Source organism: Coenobita brevimanus, chromosome 100, assembly GCF_032717465.1.
Source record: "Coenobita brevimanus isolate Jiangsu-jjx chromosome 100, ASM3271746v2, whole genome shotgun sequence".
Classification (NCBI taxonomy): domain Eukaryota; kingdom Metazoa; phylum Arthropoda; class Malacostraca; order Decapoda; family Coenobitidae; genus Coenobita; species Coenobita brevimanus.
This window is the reverse complement of record NC_137053.1, coordinates 16,512,867-16,531,501: the sequence shown is the minus strand read 5'-3', so window position 1 is coordinate 16,531,501 and position 18,635 is coordinate 16,512,867. Positions and strand designations below refer to the sequence as shown.

The following is an 18,635-nucleotide window of genomic DNA, read 5'->3' as shown; positions in this document are numbered from 1 at the left end:
TAGGGGTATCGTAAATCAGGGTTTGCCTGTGTTAAACAATATCAGGCAAAATTTGGAAACATCCAGCGCTGAAACGGGAAGCAATTTGCAGTGCTATGGATTTTTTGGCAATGATGTATACCACCTGGCTCAGACACAGGACCAAATCGACCAAAGTGCAGACCCCACAGCACTGCAAACACATGCCAGCCAATCACAATGCACTGTGGGAGCAGTTCACCCAATGCACTAAGGCAACCATCACCCCTCCCGCTCTCCCCTGCGCTTCACTCGTTGCTGTAGTGTTGTGACTTCCTCTGTAGCCCCTCAGTGTTCCATGCCCTAGTACTCTAACTACTGTACCCTAGTTCTGCATGATGGCCAAGTTTCTGGCTTTTGCAGATTACATTATGTAATGTACTGTTGTACTACTGCATAAGTACAAGCACTAATCGCTGCTCAGGGACGTCCCCTTCCTATCCCAATACCCAGGGAAGAGGGGAATGTTAAGAGTGTAAAGCTGTATGGCAGTGAGACCTGGGCAGTGAAGGACAAGGATACTCATAGGCTTAAACATAGAGAAATAATAATGATTAAATGGATATGTAGTGCATCCTAGAATAAAAGGCATGAGAGGACTAGATTACGACTGAAGAGTTGAAAGGAAGGATGGGACTGGAGCGTATTTACTTACTTTTACCTATTTACCTATTTGGTGTATACATGAACTGAGCTAAGCCTGTGTTGTCCTGTCTCCATATTTACATTTATCCTATCTAGTTTTAAACACATATGTCTTTTGCTTGCACCACCACCTCATCAAAGCCATTCTATTCGCGAAACTGAGCCTTTTAAGAATGAGTGGAAGGCAGAGGAACCATTTAGGAGGTGGAATAATGGAATGAGGTACATGGGTTTGTGAGTACAGTCATCCCTTAACATTCACGATTTTAACATATACGGTTTTGAATATCTGCGGATGGCTACAGGAAAAAAAAAATTCTCACTGAACTCTGCTGACATTGTAACATTATCCCAGGCACACTTCTTGGCTGTTTTAGTACAGTAATGGGATTATCCAGTGAATGAATCATAATGCAACACTCTTCCTTTTGGAGGGAGCTAGGATGAGCACAGTAGTCAGAAAGGCCATGCAGGGGTACACTATTCATTATTTTTAACTTTTAGTGTTCTTGTATTAAATAAAGTGGTTGTATACAGGCACACACGGTTTTTCTTTACTTATATAAGGAAATGGGGGTTCCAGAGGTGTTTTTAAGGGGAGGCAGCAGATATCCACGGATTTTTAACATTCGCGGGTGTCTCTGTTATCTAACCCCCGTGAATGTTAAGGGATGACTGTACAGTAACTGCAAATAACACAAGGGAATGAAGTTCTGCCGTGCAATACAAAGTCCACTACCGGATGATAACCGTACATATGTACTGCGTATACAGTGTGGGTATGATAACAATACATATGTACTGTGGACACTACATGGGTATGTAAAGACCTTGACCTTGCAAGTAGATAGCTGGTTGTTGTGCGTGACACACCGTCATGGTATATGGAACAACCGTGTAAAGTAATGTCAAAATCTGTCCATGCATGCAGAAGTTACAAACACGCAACTGTGGACGGACTGATGGGCAGATTGCCCGAACTATGCAAACCTATAGTCCCCGACTGATTTGACTGGTACGTGACTAATAAGTGGTGATATCTAGGGCTAATGACGGTACTGTTAAAGCAGAGGGAGTGTGACCTTGTGCAGTTTGTTACAAGGGTATGGGATGCAACTTCATCCTGTTCAGTGTTTGTTGTGCTTGGGTGCAAAAGATATGCAGTGGTATCAGAGGTACGCTGCAAAATAATGCAGATTTCGTGTGTGCAGTGCACTGGGGAGATCACGTAGTGCATAACACGAGACAGGGGATTGATCTTGCAGGAGAGTCTCGTGTGGAGGAGTTTTGTTATTTTGGGGACAAGTTACGTGTTGACGATGGGGCTGGGGCTAGCTCTGTGGCTTGAGAGAGGAGTTGTTGGAGGAAGTTCAGAGAGTTGTTGCCTCTCCTACCATTGAGAGGGCTCTCCCTCCATGCTAAAGGGTCCTTGTATGTGGCATGTTAGGGGTGTAAGGCTGTACTGCAGTGAGACCTGAGCAGAAAAGGAAGAAGATATTCACATGCTCAAGCATAAAGAAATAATAATGATTATGGATTTGTAGTATGTCCCTGAATTATATGCCTGGGGGAGGTTAGGACTGCAACTAAAATCAATGAGAGAAAGGATGAGATTTCAGTGTATTAGTCTTGTCATGAGGAGGGATGGATTGGGGTGATTCAGGCTTACTAAGAGGATGGAAGATGACAAATGGGCGCAGGTACAGAAAGTGAGAAGTGTAAATTTCAAGGGTTGCGTTGGGAGAGGCACGGGAAAAAAAAAAAAATGGGATGATGTCATGGAGTGTAACCTTAGGGATAACAGAGGACTCAACAGGGAGGCTGCCAGAAATCAAGCTGCATGGAAAGCCGCCATCAGGCAACCAAGGCTGACTCACGCAAGCATGTTGAAGTCTTTATAAACAGAACAAAATGAACTTAACAAGAATCATTTAGGGACAAATGAATTCTGAGACTAAATCAATCCACTGTCCTCTATCTGTAGGATGCCACTGTTAACATCAACAAACCCAATTTGGTACTATTTAGCAACATAAATGTTATTTCTGCTGAATTTGGGAGTCACAGATGAATGCGGTGATAAAATCATGAGATAAATTTTTCTTTTATTAATGGGTGCTCCCCTCGAATTTGTCCTAACATTCTTATTATGGTGTTATGCCAAACAGCACAAGAGACTGACACTTGGTGACTCCAGTTCAAGGCACAGAAATCCCTATAATGCTGTAAACAACGATAGACAAATACACAAAAATGCAATTTTACATATGTACTCATTTACCTTGAGATTATTGTATAGCATGATAAATATGGGCAAGTAGAAAAAAACAGTACAGTACTGTCCAGCTTGCAGTGAAACTATGTGAGAGTCCCCATGAATACCATTTACAACTGTATTTTTTTCTCACTGAACAAATTATCAATGTGACAATTTACAAAGCTGCAGAAATGTATATTTTTGAAGTTGTCAACTACACAACTTCATTATTTTTACCTGTAACCTCAGGCCAGTGGCCACCCACAACGTCACTTTCAGGTTGATTTGGCTCCATAGTCAATCCGTCACTACAAGATAAACAGTCATCCCTACTAACCTAACCTAATATGACCTTACCTACCCTAACCAAATTCAACCCAATCTTTTTTTCTTTTTCTTTTTTTTCTTTTTTTTTATAATGTGTCTGACCATAGGCACAGGCATCACAGACTATTCCCAAGGCCCAGTAATCCTCCTACATACCATACACCTCCACAAATCACCACTTCGGCGCTAACATCCACTATCCATATTAAATACTGTACATGCTAGGGTTGGCTCATACAGGACTGGTGTACTCGTATTGGTAGGGTTTTTTTACAACATATCAGCAGGCCTTCTGGAAGATCAGTAAAGTCTGCTTATGGAATTCAATTCCTAAAACTTCTCCCTACCCTAGCTGGGATTCAAACCTATGTCCATTAGCGCTGCAGACCACCTCTCTACTGATTCAGCCACCACGTCCCCCAAACCTAAGTCACCTAATTTAACTAGCTTGAACTGTCAATAATGAATTATAGGTGGGGGCACTTACCATCCACTCATATGATGTAGTGTTGCTCTCAGGTGTCTGTCCCTTCCTTTCCTCCTTCCTTTTTTCTCTCCTTTCTCCTCTGTCTTTCTTTACTTCATTCTTTCCTTGTCCTTCTGCCTACAGGTGACTTTACACTCCCTCTTCTATCTGTCTTTCCTTCATTCTTTACACTCCCTCTTCTATCTGTCTTTCCTTCATTCTTTACACTCCCTCTTCTATCTGTCTTTCCTTCATTCTTTCCTCTTCCTTCCGCCTCTGGGTGACTCTACACTAAGTGACAAGCCAAATGGTTTCCTGTACACCAGGAAACCATTTACTACACTGAGTGGTAACCATATAACCAAATTATGGGGCCTGGTGGTTTAGTAGGTTATTATGGCACTCCAATCAGATTGAGCTGGTGAAGGTTTATATCCAAGAGGTGGTTGCAGTGTACTGCTCATGTAATGCCACTCAGGGATGAGTGAGGCTGGTCACTCTCATCTTAAATGTCAACATCAACTTGCTTAGCCCCGGGCTCCTACGCTCCTCATGGGGCAACGTAGGATTGGATGAGGGATGGATGGAGAATGATAGTCCCTTAGTCCCTGTTATAATATTTTCATCATTTATTAAAGGGAGGTTTCCTGCACTTTGTTCCAACACGCTAATTATGGCGTTACACCACTGTCTCTCCAACCCCCTCAGCCAATGCCTATTCTCTCTGACTGCAGCACCTCTCCTGGGACTTCCCTAAATAATAGATCCCCCCCTGCCTAAACTCCTTGAAATCTCTACACTTTCCACGCTGAACTACCTGTAACTTCTTTTTCTTTTTTAACTGAATATTTTTTAGGTTTACCACATTAAAGGCAATTATACCTCATACCAATTAATCTGGCCAGGTATGTATGGCAACACTGTTCCTGCCGAGATTCTGATTGGCTGGAGGTGTTTGTTCGATTTCATTGTTGCTAAAACTGATACTCATTTTATTATCAGATATGATACTGAGCTTGTCGATAATATAATAGTAAAAAACAATAAGATATCCGTTATATACTTATCAGCAATGAAATTTTCGTAGGAAGATAGAGATATGAGTCAACAAAGTATTAACAGTCCAAGTCAAGGTCAGCATTCGAACAATTCCTTTAAATCTCCAACACTCCGTAATATAACAGAAAATTAAGGAAACCTGCTTAATCTAAGCTTGGTATAACACATTTAAATTTTAAGATCAGTTCATACTGTGATAATAGAGGATATATAATGAAATAGTTTTCCTTTAGCCTACTTTGATTTTTCGTGATTTTTTCAAACCTCCCTCCCCGCAGAACTCGTCTTTTCATTAGAATTTTTAATTATTCAGAGTTGTGGCACGATTTAAGGGTGCGGACTGATCCTAAAATTTAAATGTTATACCAACGCTTAGACTAAGCAGGTTTCCTTTAATCTTCTGTTATATTACGGAGTGTTGGAGATTTAAAGGAATTGTTCGAATGCTGACCTTGACTTGGACTGTTATAATACTTTGTTGACTCACATCTCTATCTTCCTATGAAAATTTCATTGCTGATAAGTATATAACGGATTTCTTATTGCGTTTGACGATTGTATTGTCGACAAACTCAGTATCATATCTGATAATAAAAAGAGTATCAGTTTTAGCAACAACGAAATCGAACAAACACCTCCAGCTAATCAGAATCTCGGCAGGAACAGTGTTGCCATACATGCCTGGCCAGATTAATTAGTATGGGGTATAGTACAGGCATACCCCGGTTTAACGATCTAATTGGTTAGGTAAAACTCCATCGTTAGGTGGGGTATCGTATATTGGGGTACTTTTAACATGTATTTCAATGTGGACCGTTTACCAGCCTTGGGTTTAGGTAAAACCCCATCATTAGGTGGGGTATCGTATATTGGGGTACTTTTAACATGTATTTCAATGTGGACCGTTTACCAGCCTTGGATTGCCCCCCAAACCAAGTCCAAAACCCACCCAGATGAGCCCAAACACAGGTTTAAGGGCAATCTAAATGGCCTAACAGCTGTCATGGAAGTTAACCTAAGCCTAACACCTGTAAATAACTCACTAAAACCAAAAAATCAAATCTGAATATCATCAAATATGTCTGAAAAAAAAAACAAGCTTAGTAATCTGTACCCCAAAATCACAATGTTCACCCCACCTATGGCTAAAACACATTAATCTAAGTCTAAAAACTGTTTATAAATCAACCTAAATACACAATTTTAGTCTAAAAGATCATCAAAATCAGTAAGAAAAATCAAAATCCACTGTTAAACCAGGGTTTGGCCATTGTTAGGTGGGGTATGGTGCAATTTCTACCCTCACCATTAAGCTGGGATATCGCATCTAGGGGTATCGTATAACAAGGTATTACTGTACTAAAAAAACATGTGCTGGGCACAAGATCACCGTACAGACTAGTACTACGGCTCTGCATTCCTTCCACAGCACTTCTTGTGACTAGCATAACTTCATATTCATGTCACAATTCAGCATTCTATATTGAGATACTGGTAGTAGTTTCATGACAATTTAAAGGGAAAAAGTGTGGAGTTTGTCCCACCTGAGGAATCATCAGAATCACTGGAGGAAGATTCTGAGCTGTCACTGCTGTCAGAGGAGGAATCAGAATCACTGCTGCTGCTGTCTGAGCTGCTGCTACTGCTGTCACTGCTGCTGCTACTACTGCTCTCACTATCACTGCTGCTGCTACTGCTGTCAGAGTCACTGCTACTGCCACTGCTGCTTCCGCTTCCATTATCTTCAGTCTTGCTCATTTGCTGCTGGACAGGGGCTACCACTGCTGTTGGCTTTGGCTGTAATATGAACCAATGATATGGAACAGTTACATCATCATAACCATTTTATACATAACAGAGAGAGAGAGAGAGAAAGAGAGAGAGAGATACACAATAATCCCTCCACTATCCGATGTAACAGAGCCAAAGGCATGTCCGGAAAGTGGTCCCATCCGGAAAGTGGGCCCCTGGCTCCTGGACTGGTACTTAAGGACCCTAACCCAGCCTAACTTTGAAAGCCACCTAAACAACTCCCTACCAGACATGCATAGCACCAATTTAAACCTATTTAAGACCCTATTCACACCAATAATTAAATAGACATAAAGCATGAAATAAATGAAAAGGAACCAAAGAATGAGGAATTAGAAGTGACTGTACCTCAGCCAGGGTACTTACAGCACATTTGTGGCTGCCTTTTCTAAGGTTTTGGCAGTGGTGAAAATGCTCTTCAAGCACGAACAATAATCCAGTGTTGTGCTGCACTTAGATCTTTCCACTGTGAGTTATAATTGTTTAACACTGCACATTGTTCTTAACTGCACCACGCCAGTTTCAACCACCAATTTGCACTCCACAGTTAATCCTTTGCACTCTAAATTCTAATTTCTTAACACTGCACAACACTATAAATTCCCGTGTGGTCTACTGGCGAGGTATTGCAGTTTATTCACAAAAAATGAGCAAGTGTGGCTTCCATTGCGATAAGCATCTATTCGCGATCGAAGTTAGGCAGTAACCGTTGGAGACGAGTGTTGGTGACGGGGAAACAGAGTTACTAGATTGCAACGGCCATATTACCAAACTCCTCAATTTTCTATCTATCTATCTATAGCCCGACGCCCTAATCCTGCAAAGGGTGGCCGCAGACAAAACGCCTCCAAGTCGTTCTGTCACCCACCATTTGACTACCCTCCCCCCAACTCACCCCCCCCTCCCTCATATACCTCTCAACTCCAGTCCTCCACCTCATCCTCGGTCTACCTCTCCCTCTCCCTCCCTCCAATTTTCATTACCAAATTTAACTTTTCAATACCAAATTCGTAAAGCTAGCATTTATTCTTCACTAATTATATATGCAAGTGGAAATACATGTAATCCCTCCTTATAATTAATACCATGTTGATTATTTTCACGCTATGTTGGCTAGCAGATTAATCAGAGACAGCAAACAATCTACCATCTCCATCCTGTGTAACCTCATACATGTGAAAAATCCATTTGGTAATGCTTTATTCTGATTCATTACCAAACGAATTTTTCATTACCAAATTGGCCCACATTTGGTAATGAAAAATACCAAATGGCAACCCCGACAAGGGAGGGGGGAGGAATGAAGGGGTGAATGGTCCGTGGTGTAACAGTTGTTCGGTGCCACGCGGCAATTTCAAATTACGGGTGGAAAAAAATTTGGATTTTGGGGGGATTTTTTTCTTGTTTTGGCCATTTCTGTGTTCCGAAGGTCCAGGCCCATAATGTCCGGTAAGTGGGGTGTCCGGAAAGTACGGGGATTACTGTATATACAGGGTGACCAAGAAAAAACTCCCACATTTCAAAGGTAAATGAAAAAAAAAAAAATGGTTAAAGATAATCAAAATATTATTTGCACACATGAAACTTCATTCAATACAGTTTTTATTCATCATGTTTTAAAGATGACATCCTCCAAAAGGTGGAGCCATGTCGGATTCGCGCCTGTCCAATTCTGCCGCTTTTTAGCCCCATGCAAAGGGGCCTGTGACCTCTACCCCCTACTAAACCTCGTGTGGAAAGGGGTAAAGGGCTAAATGACTGCTGTGGAACGTCAACTAGCTAATTTGTCAATGAAAATGATCAACAGTGACTACGATCTTTCTGGTGAGTAAAACAGAGCAAGTGGAAATGTAAATAATGTGTAAACAGCAAGTGAAGGCAATGAATGTAAATATAATTGAACAGTGGAAAATAGTTTTATAAGTTACTGCAAGTGACAGTGTATGACACAGTGTAAATAAAACAGAAATGTATATAATGTAAATAAAACAGAGACTGTAAATAGAAATGTAAATGAGTAGTAATATAAGAATACAAGTATATATACTAGGAGTAATGAAAGTGAAAGTTTCACTCTAGCATGTACGAATACTGTGAGTTATGAAAGTGAAAGTGAAAGTGACAGATTCACTCTCAACGCTAGTATACAGGACGAGAAAGTGAATGCTACGTATTTTACTGAAAGAGAAATTGAATGCCTACAGTGACAATAAACTATTATTATTGGAAGAAACTTATGGATAAAGACTGTAGATATATATAAGTGTTATATAGTAATAGAAATATAAAGTGTGAGTGTTTTTATGAATAATAAATGACAGAACACCAGCGGCGAACGACTGCAAGTGGGAAGGTCATACGCGCTCGTAATTTTCATTGCTTTCACATTTTTTTTTTTTTTTTTTTGGAGTATGGATTCCAAACTACTTGAGAATCATAGAATAGTGTTTCTAGTGATAATATCAGGCTGTGGTAATCATATTACGGGTTGTCGGGAAGTTTAAAGTGGAGACTTCGTTACCCAACTTCAGAGGTCTCCACAAGTCCTACGGTACTCGACGAAGGCTCAACAAACAGCCCAGGAGAAAGCTGAAGGTATGTGCCATATGCATATGTAATTTTAATATTCTAGGACTAATAACTGATTTTTGGCAAATATTTTTAGAGAGTCTGTCGGAGGGCGAATATGCCTGCGAGACACGCAAGTCAAGCAAAAACAACCCCGCGGCTTATGGGTTAAGCGAATGGAGTGGGGTGGTGTTGGGAAGAACTTAGAACCTCTCGGCACTTGTTCTTCCCAAACTCTTTCACCAGCTTTGAAAACTTCTCTTTTCTCTCAACACGACAAATGAGCTCCAAAAGTTGACTGTACAACAACTGCGGCAGCTTCTTGACGCCATACTGCTTAGAGCGCTTCACTGGGGGGTCGGGAGGGGCCATGGCAGGTAGGAGGCAGGGGGAAGTTGCACAAAAAAGGCAGGTAACTCTCATACTCCACGGCGACGGTCTGTAGTGTGTGGACTGGCAGGACAAGAACAATAACAACATGGTGGCATTAGTATGCACACTTGTCACCAGGGATGCGTGGTGATTGGTTGTTGGGTCGCGATTTTCAATCTGAATGCCGCAGTTTACGATTCTAATCAGAAAAGGCCCACTTAGGAGCCGAGGTCCACGATTTTCGTGACTTAACAAAGATTTAAGGGTGCCGGCAGTCTGACAGCCACTTAGCCGTGATTTATGAACATGCGATTTACGAGGATTGACTATATATATATATATATATATATATATATATATATATATATATACAGGTAAGCCCTTAATTCACGCGAGGGTTACGTTCCCAGACCCTTCGCGTATGTGGTAAATTCGCGTATACATTCTGCCTTTGTGTGCACAATTACGTATGTCTACTAAGTATATTACATCTGAATAATACTGTTTATGCACTACATACATCTTATAAACTAGCATAAAGTATGAAAAACAACAAAAATGTAAGAAATTTAATACTGAAACCTGACAAGCACAGGCGTAGGTGGAGACACTTCAACAGTCTGGTGCACAAGCCCTCACTACCTCCCATATGCTACATTCTGCCTTCTTTATTGTCCAAACAGTTGACTCATTCACCCCAAACATACGGTTCCAAGCCAGTTCACAGGCGTAGGTGGAGACACTTTAGCACAGTCTGGTGCACTAGCCCTCACTGACTCCCGTTTAGTCCCGTATGCTACGTTCTGTCTTCTTTATTGTAAGAACAGTTGACTCACCCCAAACACACGGTTCAGAGACATTTCACCATCAAGTCAATTCACCATCAAAACATGGACGATTCCCTGTCATTCCATAAATATATTTATTATTGATTAATTAATACTTTAATAACTAATTTTCAGGGGGATTTTATAACTCATATAAGTAAAAAACTAGTGTACTGTACTTGCTGAATAAATTAGTATGTAAATAAATGACGGGGAATCGTCCTGACGGAGAATTGTCACCGACATTCCTCCCTTAAGTTTGTCCAACACTTTAACTTTCTATGTCAGCAACATCACTTTACTAGTCCGTTTTGGTGTGTTACCACATGCATCACTAGCACTACGCTTAGGCCCCATCTTGGCAGACAAGGCAAGCAATCACTGGAAGGCAGAAAAATAAGCCACAAATAACGATTCGTGAGTCACGCATGGTTCGACCATCGGATTCAAACTAAATGTGTGGTGCGTGGTAGACCGACCTCCCACACTCACACACACACACATATATGTATGCACACAGGCAGCAAGTAGGCATTTTTATATTTTATTTATTTCTCTTGTACATTAAAATTATTTATTTGAATATTATAATTTTATGTTTTAATTATTGTACGAAAAATTCGTGGATAACCGAAATCGCGTGAAAAAAGTTTGCGTGAATTAAGGGCTTACCTGTATATATATATATTATATATATATATATCTCATTCATTTCATTCATTTTTAAAGGCTCCAACATGCTTGCATGCATCAACCTTGGTCACCTAATGGTGGCTCTCAATGCTGCATGATCCATTGCAGCCTCCCTGTTCAGTCCCTTAACCCTGAGGTCACACTTAATGACCTCGTCCCCTGTCTTTCTCGGTCTACCCCTCATAACCCCACCCCCAATATTAACACTTCTCACCTTCCTTACCCAATTATCATCCCCCATCCTCTCCACATGTCCAAACCATCTCAATCTACCTCTCCTCATCAAAACACTAATACACTCCAGTCCCATCCTACCTCTCAACTCTTCCATTGTAAACCCAGCCCCCCCAGACCTTGGACGCAGGGACGCAGTACACATCCACCTAATCATTGTCATTTCTGTACGTCTGAGCCAACGAATATCCTCCTCCTTCACTGCCCAGGTCTCACTACCATACAGCATTACACTCCTAACACATGCTGCATACAAAGACCCCTTAGCATGTAGGGAGAGTCCTCTCAATGTCAGGAGAGGCAAGAGCTCCTTGAACTTCTTCCAACCACTTCTCACCCTAAATATAGAGCTAGCTCCAGCCCCACCTCCAGCACACAATATGTCTCCCAAATAACAAAACTCTTCCACACACTCAAGAGATTCACCAGCAAGTTCAATCCTATCATGTCTGAAAATCTCCACCTGCTCTCCCCGACACGCTGTACACATAAAATCAGCATTATCTCGCAGTCTACCTCTGATACCACTACATCTCTTATGCACCCATTTATCACAAACACTGCACAAGATGGAATTGCTTCCCACACCCTTGTGGCAAACTGCACATGGCCACTCTCCCTTGTCTTTGACAGTACCGCCACCAACCCTAGATATCATCACTTTTGTTTTATCTGCATTTACCCTTAAGCCCTTGTGCCCCATATCATCTCTCCATTTCCTAAACCTTTCCTCTGCCTCCCTTTCGCTCTCTGCAATCAACACCAAATCATCAGCATACAACAACTCCCACGGGAGTCCGTTTCTAAAGTCATGTGAAAGGGCTCCAAGTACCATGATAAACAACATGGGACTCAAAACTGACCCCTGATGCACACCAACATTCACGGAAAACTCATCACTCAAATCTCCATTCACTCTTACCTGGGTGTGAGCACCCACATACATAGCCATAACCACCCTAACCAGCCACTCCTCCAAGCCAAGCTTTCTCATTGCCCACTTCACCATCTCTCTAGGGACTCTGTCAAAGGCCTTTTCCAAATCAAGAAAAACAAAATAAAGATCCCTTCTCCTACTGATATATTTTTCCTGAAGTTGTCGAACAATGAATATGGCATCAGCGGTCCCCCTACCTGGGATAAACCCAAACTGCATCTCATCAATATTCACTCTCTAATCATACCTTCTAAAACTCTCTCCATTACCTTCATTATCTGATCTAAAAGCTTTATACCTATATAATTTCCTCTTTCCAGGGCATCACCTTCCCTTTATACACATTAACAATCACACTCTTCAGCCAATCATCTGGGACAACACACTCATAAATAATCCTATTTATCAGGTCAGTGACTAACCTAACTCCTATATCGCCTGAGGCCTTCAACATTTCGGCAGTCAACCCAGACACACCTGCTGCCTTCTCCACCTTCATCCTGCCTATTCCCTCGCTCACAGTAGCAGCATCAATCAAAGGCCAAGGGCCAGACACTGATCTGTTGGCTCCAAACTTTCCCTGTCCCTGTAAAACTCCTCATTCAACAACTGGTTATAATGCTCTCTCCGTGCGTCTTTAATATCCTCACTGTTCACCACTACCCTTCCTTCATCATTCTTCACACACTGCTCACCTATAATATCCCGACTATCCCTCTTCACCTGACTTGCCACCCTTAATGTCATATTTTTCCTTTCCCCATGATTTAGGTTATCAAGTAAAAGTCTCTGTGACTCAGACTTTGCCCTGTATACCTCTCTTCTAGCCCTACGCTTGGCAGCCAAATATTCCTCTTTGCTACCACCTTTCTTCCATTCCCGGAAAAGCCTTCTTTTCTCCTTAACTGCAGCTTCTACACCCTCATCCCACCACCAAGTTACTTTATGTCTTGGTGGTCCTCTTGTCCAACCGCATGTTACATCAGTAACTCTCAAGAGATAGTTCTTGAGGGCTCTGTACTGTTCATTAATGCCTCTGTCTACAGCTCCCTGTTCAGCCACCACTCTCCTCAACTCACTATAGAAGGCATCCCTTACTACTTGGTTTTTCAGCTTCCGAATTTTCCTCCAGGGTACATAAGTCCTCTTTTTCATCACTCATTCTTTAAGCACCATATCACAAATCAATAGTTTGTGCTGCTACACACACTCCTCACTTCCTATAACTTTAACATCCCTCACTAACTTTTTATCGGCCCACCTAACCAGAAAATAATCTATCTGACTGCTATTTCCCCCAGACTCATACATAATGAACCTACTGTCTCTTTTCCTAAAATATGTGTTGCACACAATCATGTCCGATGCCTCCCCAAACTCGAGTATCCTTTCCCCTTCTGCATTTCTTATACCATATGCACGTCCCCAATGCACTCCTTCATAACCTTGTGCTGCTTCACCTACATGACCATTTAAGTCCCCTCCCAAAACCACTATCTCATCATCCCGCATACCACCCACTACACGTATTAAATAATCCCAAAATCTATCTTTCTCTGCTTCATCCAATCCTGCCTGTGGAGCATATGCCAATATAATCACAGCTATCTTTCTACCAAACAGAATTTTCACTACCAATATCCTATCGCTTTCTCTCATAACATTCAAAACATATTCCACCCATTTCTCCACAAACATCACACTAACACCACCATATATATATATATATCTACCTATCTATCCATATATCTATCTATCTATCTATCCATATATCTATCTATCTATCTATCCATATATCTATCTATCTATCTATCTATTCATCTATCCATATATATATATATATATATATATATATATATATATATATATATATATATATATACAGTGATTTCTTGAATTTTGATGGGCATGGGTATCTAAAAATCACCGCGAAATTCAAACCATCGAAACTTAAACTGAACTTCTTATGGGAAAAATTAGTTTGGGGTCCGGGGCCTCCGAACCTAACTAGGTAAAATCATGATTTTTTGCCCACACCCCCTGTAAACTTTATGAATTACAACTGTGGTTAAGTAACTGTAGTTCTGCATTGTACTGCCATACTGTCAGCAAGTGTATACTTGGTGTATTTCTGCCCTTTCCTGTACTGCCATTTCTCCTTTGGCTGTGAAGATTTAGAGGTGCCAGGCTGCTCTTGTCCATTACCACTGCTACCCGAAGAATCACTCTTGCTTGCCATCTTGAAACAGGTAAGTTGCGACGAAAATACAAAGAAAATACATACAACTAAATTGCAGTGAAATGCATGTCCACAAGTCGAAGATACAGGCTGAAAGTGCGGCACTTGGCTGTAGAGGGCTGGCTGCTAGCAGGACAGTCTCAAGATGGCCGCCGACAACAGAACATCACCTTGAACATTGCTTGTTGTTGTTGGTGCCTACTCCCACCTGGGAGCTCTTGTCCGTAAACAACATGACTTTCTTTTTTTTTTTTCCTCAGTTTCTATTGTTAATTTCTATGTTGCTCCATATATTCATAATTACTGTAATTCTCTTAGTTTCAGTACTCTGCCTAGGTATTTGCTACCACCTGTAATTCATTTTGTTTTAGTATTTCTATTATTGATTCTTTTCCTTTAATTTCTCTTGTTATATTTTTGAGTTATTAAAGTATTGATTAGTTAATAACACTGTAAGTATATTTATAGAATGACAGGAAATAGTCCAGGGTGCGAAATGTCCTGACAGGAAATCGTCCATGTTTTGATGGGGAATTATCTGACGGCGAAATGACTTGACGGTGAATTGTCTCGGAACCATATCATCATGAGCTCCACATATGAATAAATGATGTTGAAAAAGAAGTGTGTGGTAATCATAGGAGCATTTGTCTTCTCAGTATAATGAGAAAAGTGTATGGTAGGATGCTTATTGACAGAGTCAGGGAAATAACAGAGGAATTAGTTGGAGAAGAACAGAGAGGCTTTAGGAAGAGAAGAGGTTGTGTAGATCAGATATTCATTCTTAGATCTTTTGTGGAAAAGTTTCTAGAGAAGGGAAAGAAGTTGTATGCGGCTTTCATGGATTTGGAGAAAGCATATGACAGGGTCGACAGACAAGGAATGTGGAAAGTATTAAGAATATATGGAGTAGATGGGAAGTTGCTCAATGCTGTGAAGAGTATGTATGATGGTGCTAAGGCTGCAGTGCATGTGGATGGTGAACTGAGTGAATTTCTCTCTTTGAAGGTTAGGTTGAAACAGGGATGTGTCATGTCTCCATGGTTGTTCAGTCTGTACATGGATGGGGTAATAAAAGAGGTACAAGGTAGGGTAGTGGATGTTGGAGTGAGAGAGGGTAGTGTTTGGAAACTCCCTGTACTGTTATTTGCAGATGATACTGTGTTGTTGAGTGAAGACGAAGGAGAGCTGCAAGGCTTGGTGGATGAGTTTGGGAGAGTGTATAAGAAACGGAATCTAAAGGCGAATGTAGGGAAGAGTAAAGTGATGGTCTTTGAGAGAGGTGAAGTCAGTGAATGTACAGTGAGGTTGGATGGTGAAGAATTGGAAAATGTGAATACATTTAAGTACTTGGGTAGTGTGATGAGTAAGGATGGAGGTTTGGAGGGTGAAGTGCTTGAAAGGGCACAGCATGGAAGAAAGGTTGGTGATTCCTTGAAAGCAATGATAAGAAACAAGGAAGTGAGCATAAGTGAAAAAGTTACTACATGACAGTATTGTGATACCAACTCAAACGTATGGAAGTGAAGCTTGGACATTGCTGGAAGGACACAAGTCAAGAGTGAGAGCAGTGGAAATGAGTTATTTAAGAGGAGCCTGTGGAGTCACATGGAGAGACAGGCTGACAAATGAGGATATGAAGGAGCGTTGTGGTGTGGATGTGGATGTGATACGAAGCGTTAGGAGGAGTACACTGAGGTGGTTTGGCCATGTGGAGAGGATGGAGAGTGAAAGACTGATGAAGAGAGTGTATGTGAGTGAGGTGGAAGGGGGAGAGGGAAGGAGAGGCTGAGGATGGGGTGGAGAGGTATACAAGAGAGGGGGGTGTGAGTTGGGAGCAGGCCAGTGAAATGGCGGGGGACAGGGCGACGTGGAGGCGATTTGTTTGTGGCCACCCCGAATGGGATTGAGGCGTCTGCCAATAGATAGATAGATAGATAGATTTGCATTCTCTTCTTGACACATGTCACATACGATATTAGGTTAGGCTCATACTTTTTCTTATAATTTTCCTTCACTTCTTGCATTTTCGTTTGCATCAAAAATATTATCTTTGCTTGTTTTGGTTGGAGTCTGGCCGTGACAGCATCGAAATGCGCGACTTTGCATCAAAACGTGTGGTAGGCAGACCACTCCCAAATGGATCGAAATTTGATTCACCGAATTCTAAACTGTCGAAATACGAGAAACCACTGTGTGTGTGTATATATATATATATATATATATATATATATATACTATATAGATATAGAGGTTGATATATATATATATATATATATCTATCTATCTATCTATATCTATATAGTATATATATATAGATAGATAGATAGATAGATATATCATCATCATCATCATCAGCCGTTTGAGTATCCGCTGCAGGACCAGCCAATCTCGACCAAAGTCGGGACAATACAGCCAATGTATCTCTACCAAGTGGCTAAGGCTGTCTAGTAGAGATTGTATGTAGGGTGAGAAGTGCTTGTAAGTGTAACTGTAGTGTTGGAGTCGCTTTGGATGTATGTGTAGTCTGTGAACCATGTGTAATCGGCCCACGCAAGCCAACTGGATACAAATATACTTTACAGTAAACGACACTGGTTCAACCACAGCATCCCTTGTGTCCGCCAATGCAGTACGTGGCCAGGTGAACACTCCCAAGGTTTATTACCCTGGCACGGCACGAACCCTGGCTCACCCGTGTATGAAACGCACACTCTACCACTGTACCACAGAGGCTCCATGTACAGCAATCCCTGTACTTTCCGGATGCCCACGTTTCAGACACCCCACTTACCAGACATTATGGGCCTGGACCTTCGGAACCCAAAAATGGCCAAAAAAAGAAAAAAAATCTCCCCCCAAATCCAAATTTTTTCTCACCCTTAATTTGAAATTGCCATGCGGCACTGAACAGCTGTTACACCACGGACCCTTCACCCCTTCCTTCCTCCCCCTTCCCTGTCAGGGTTGCCATTTGGTATTTTTCATTACCAAATGTGGGCCAATTTGGTAGTGAAAAATGTGTTTGGTAATGAATCAGAATAACGCATTACCAAAAGGATTTTTCACATGTATGAGGATACACAGGATGGAGATGGTGGATTGTTTGCTCTTTCTGATTAATCTGCTAGCCAACATAGCATGAAAATAATCAACATGCTGTTAATTATAAGGAAAGTGATTACATTTATTTACACTTATATATATAATTAGTGAAGAATAAATGCCAGCTTTACGAATTTGGTAATTTTTTAATTCATTGCTAGATGCCATGTATCCCACACGGGGTGGCCAAGGGCTTAGAGTTAACTGTTTTACAGGGAGGGGCACTAATCCTCCACCAACCCCACTTGACACGTAGGGATGCCAACAGCATCTGGTGTTCCCAGGCGGTCACCCATCCAAGTACTTACCAGACCCAACGTTGCTTAACTTTGCTGATCGGACGGGAAGCAGTGTACTCAACGTGGTATGGCGAATTTGGTAATGAAAAGTTAAATTTGGTAATGAAAATTGAGACGTTTGGTAACGTGGCAGTTGTGATCTAGTAAATCTGTTTCCCCATCACCACCAAGGCACAAACAGTTACTGCCTAACTTCGATCACGAGCAGATGCTTATCGCAGTGGAAGCCACACGTGCTCTTTTTTTGTGAATAAACTGCAATACCTCGACACTAGACCACACAGGAATTACAGTGTTGTGCAGTGTTAAGAAATTAGAATTTAGAATGCAAAGGATTAACTGTGGAGCGCAAACTGCCGGTTGAAACTGGCCTGGTGCAATTAACAACGTGCAGTGTTAAACAATTACAACTCACAGTGCAAAGAACTACTGTAAGTGCAGCACAACACTAGATTACTGTACATACTTCAAGAGCATTTTCACCACTGCCAAAGCCTTTAGAGAAGGCAACCAAAAATGTGCTGTAAGTACTCTGGCTGTGGTACAGTCAATTCTAATTCCTCATTCTTTGGTTCCTTTTCATTTATTTCATGCTATGTCCATTATTGGTGTGAATAGGGTCTTAAATAGTTTTAAATAGGTGCTATGCATGTCCGGTAGGAAGTTATTTAGGTGGCTTTCAAAGTTAGGCTGGGTTAGGGTCCTTATGTACCAGTCCAGGAGCCAGGGGTCCACTTTCCAGACATGCCTTTGGCTCTATTACATCGAACAGGATTA

The 18,635-nt window shown here is 41.4% G+C and overlaps 1 protein-coding gene and 1 pseudogene across 1 annotated transcript in view; both read right to left on the bottom strand.

The window, feature by feature from the left end:
- Positions 1–18,635, bottom strand: part of LOC145414693 (uncharacterized) — a 93,384-nt gene that overhangs the window by 49,903 nt on the left and 24,846 nt on the right. The window contains exon 3 of the mRNA XM_080284214.1: positions 6,317–6,569. Within this exon, the coding sequence (XP_080140340.1) occupies positions 6,317–6,569 (253 nt within the window). The remainder of the gene's footprint in view (positions 1–6,316; positions 6,570–18,635) is intronic.
- LOC145414731 (5S ribosomal RNA) lies at positions 17,820–17,937 on the bottom strand (annotated as a pseudogene).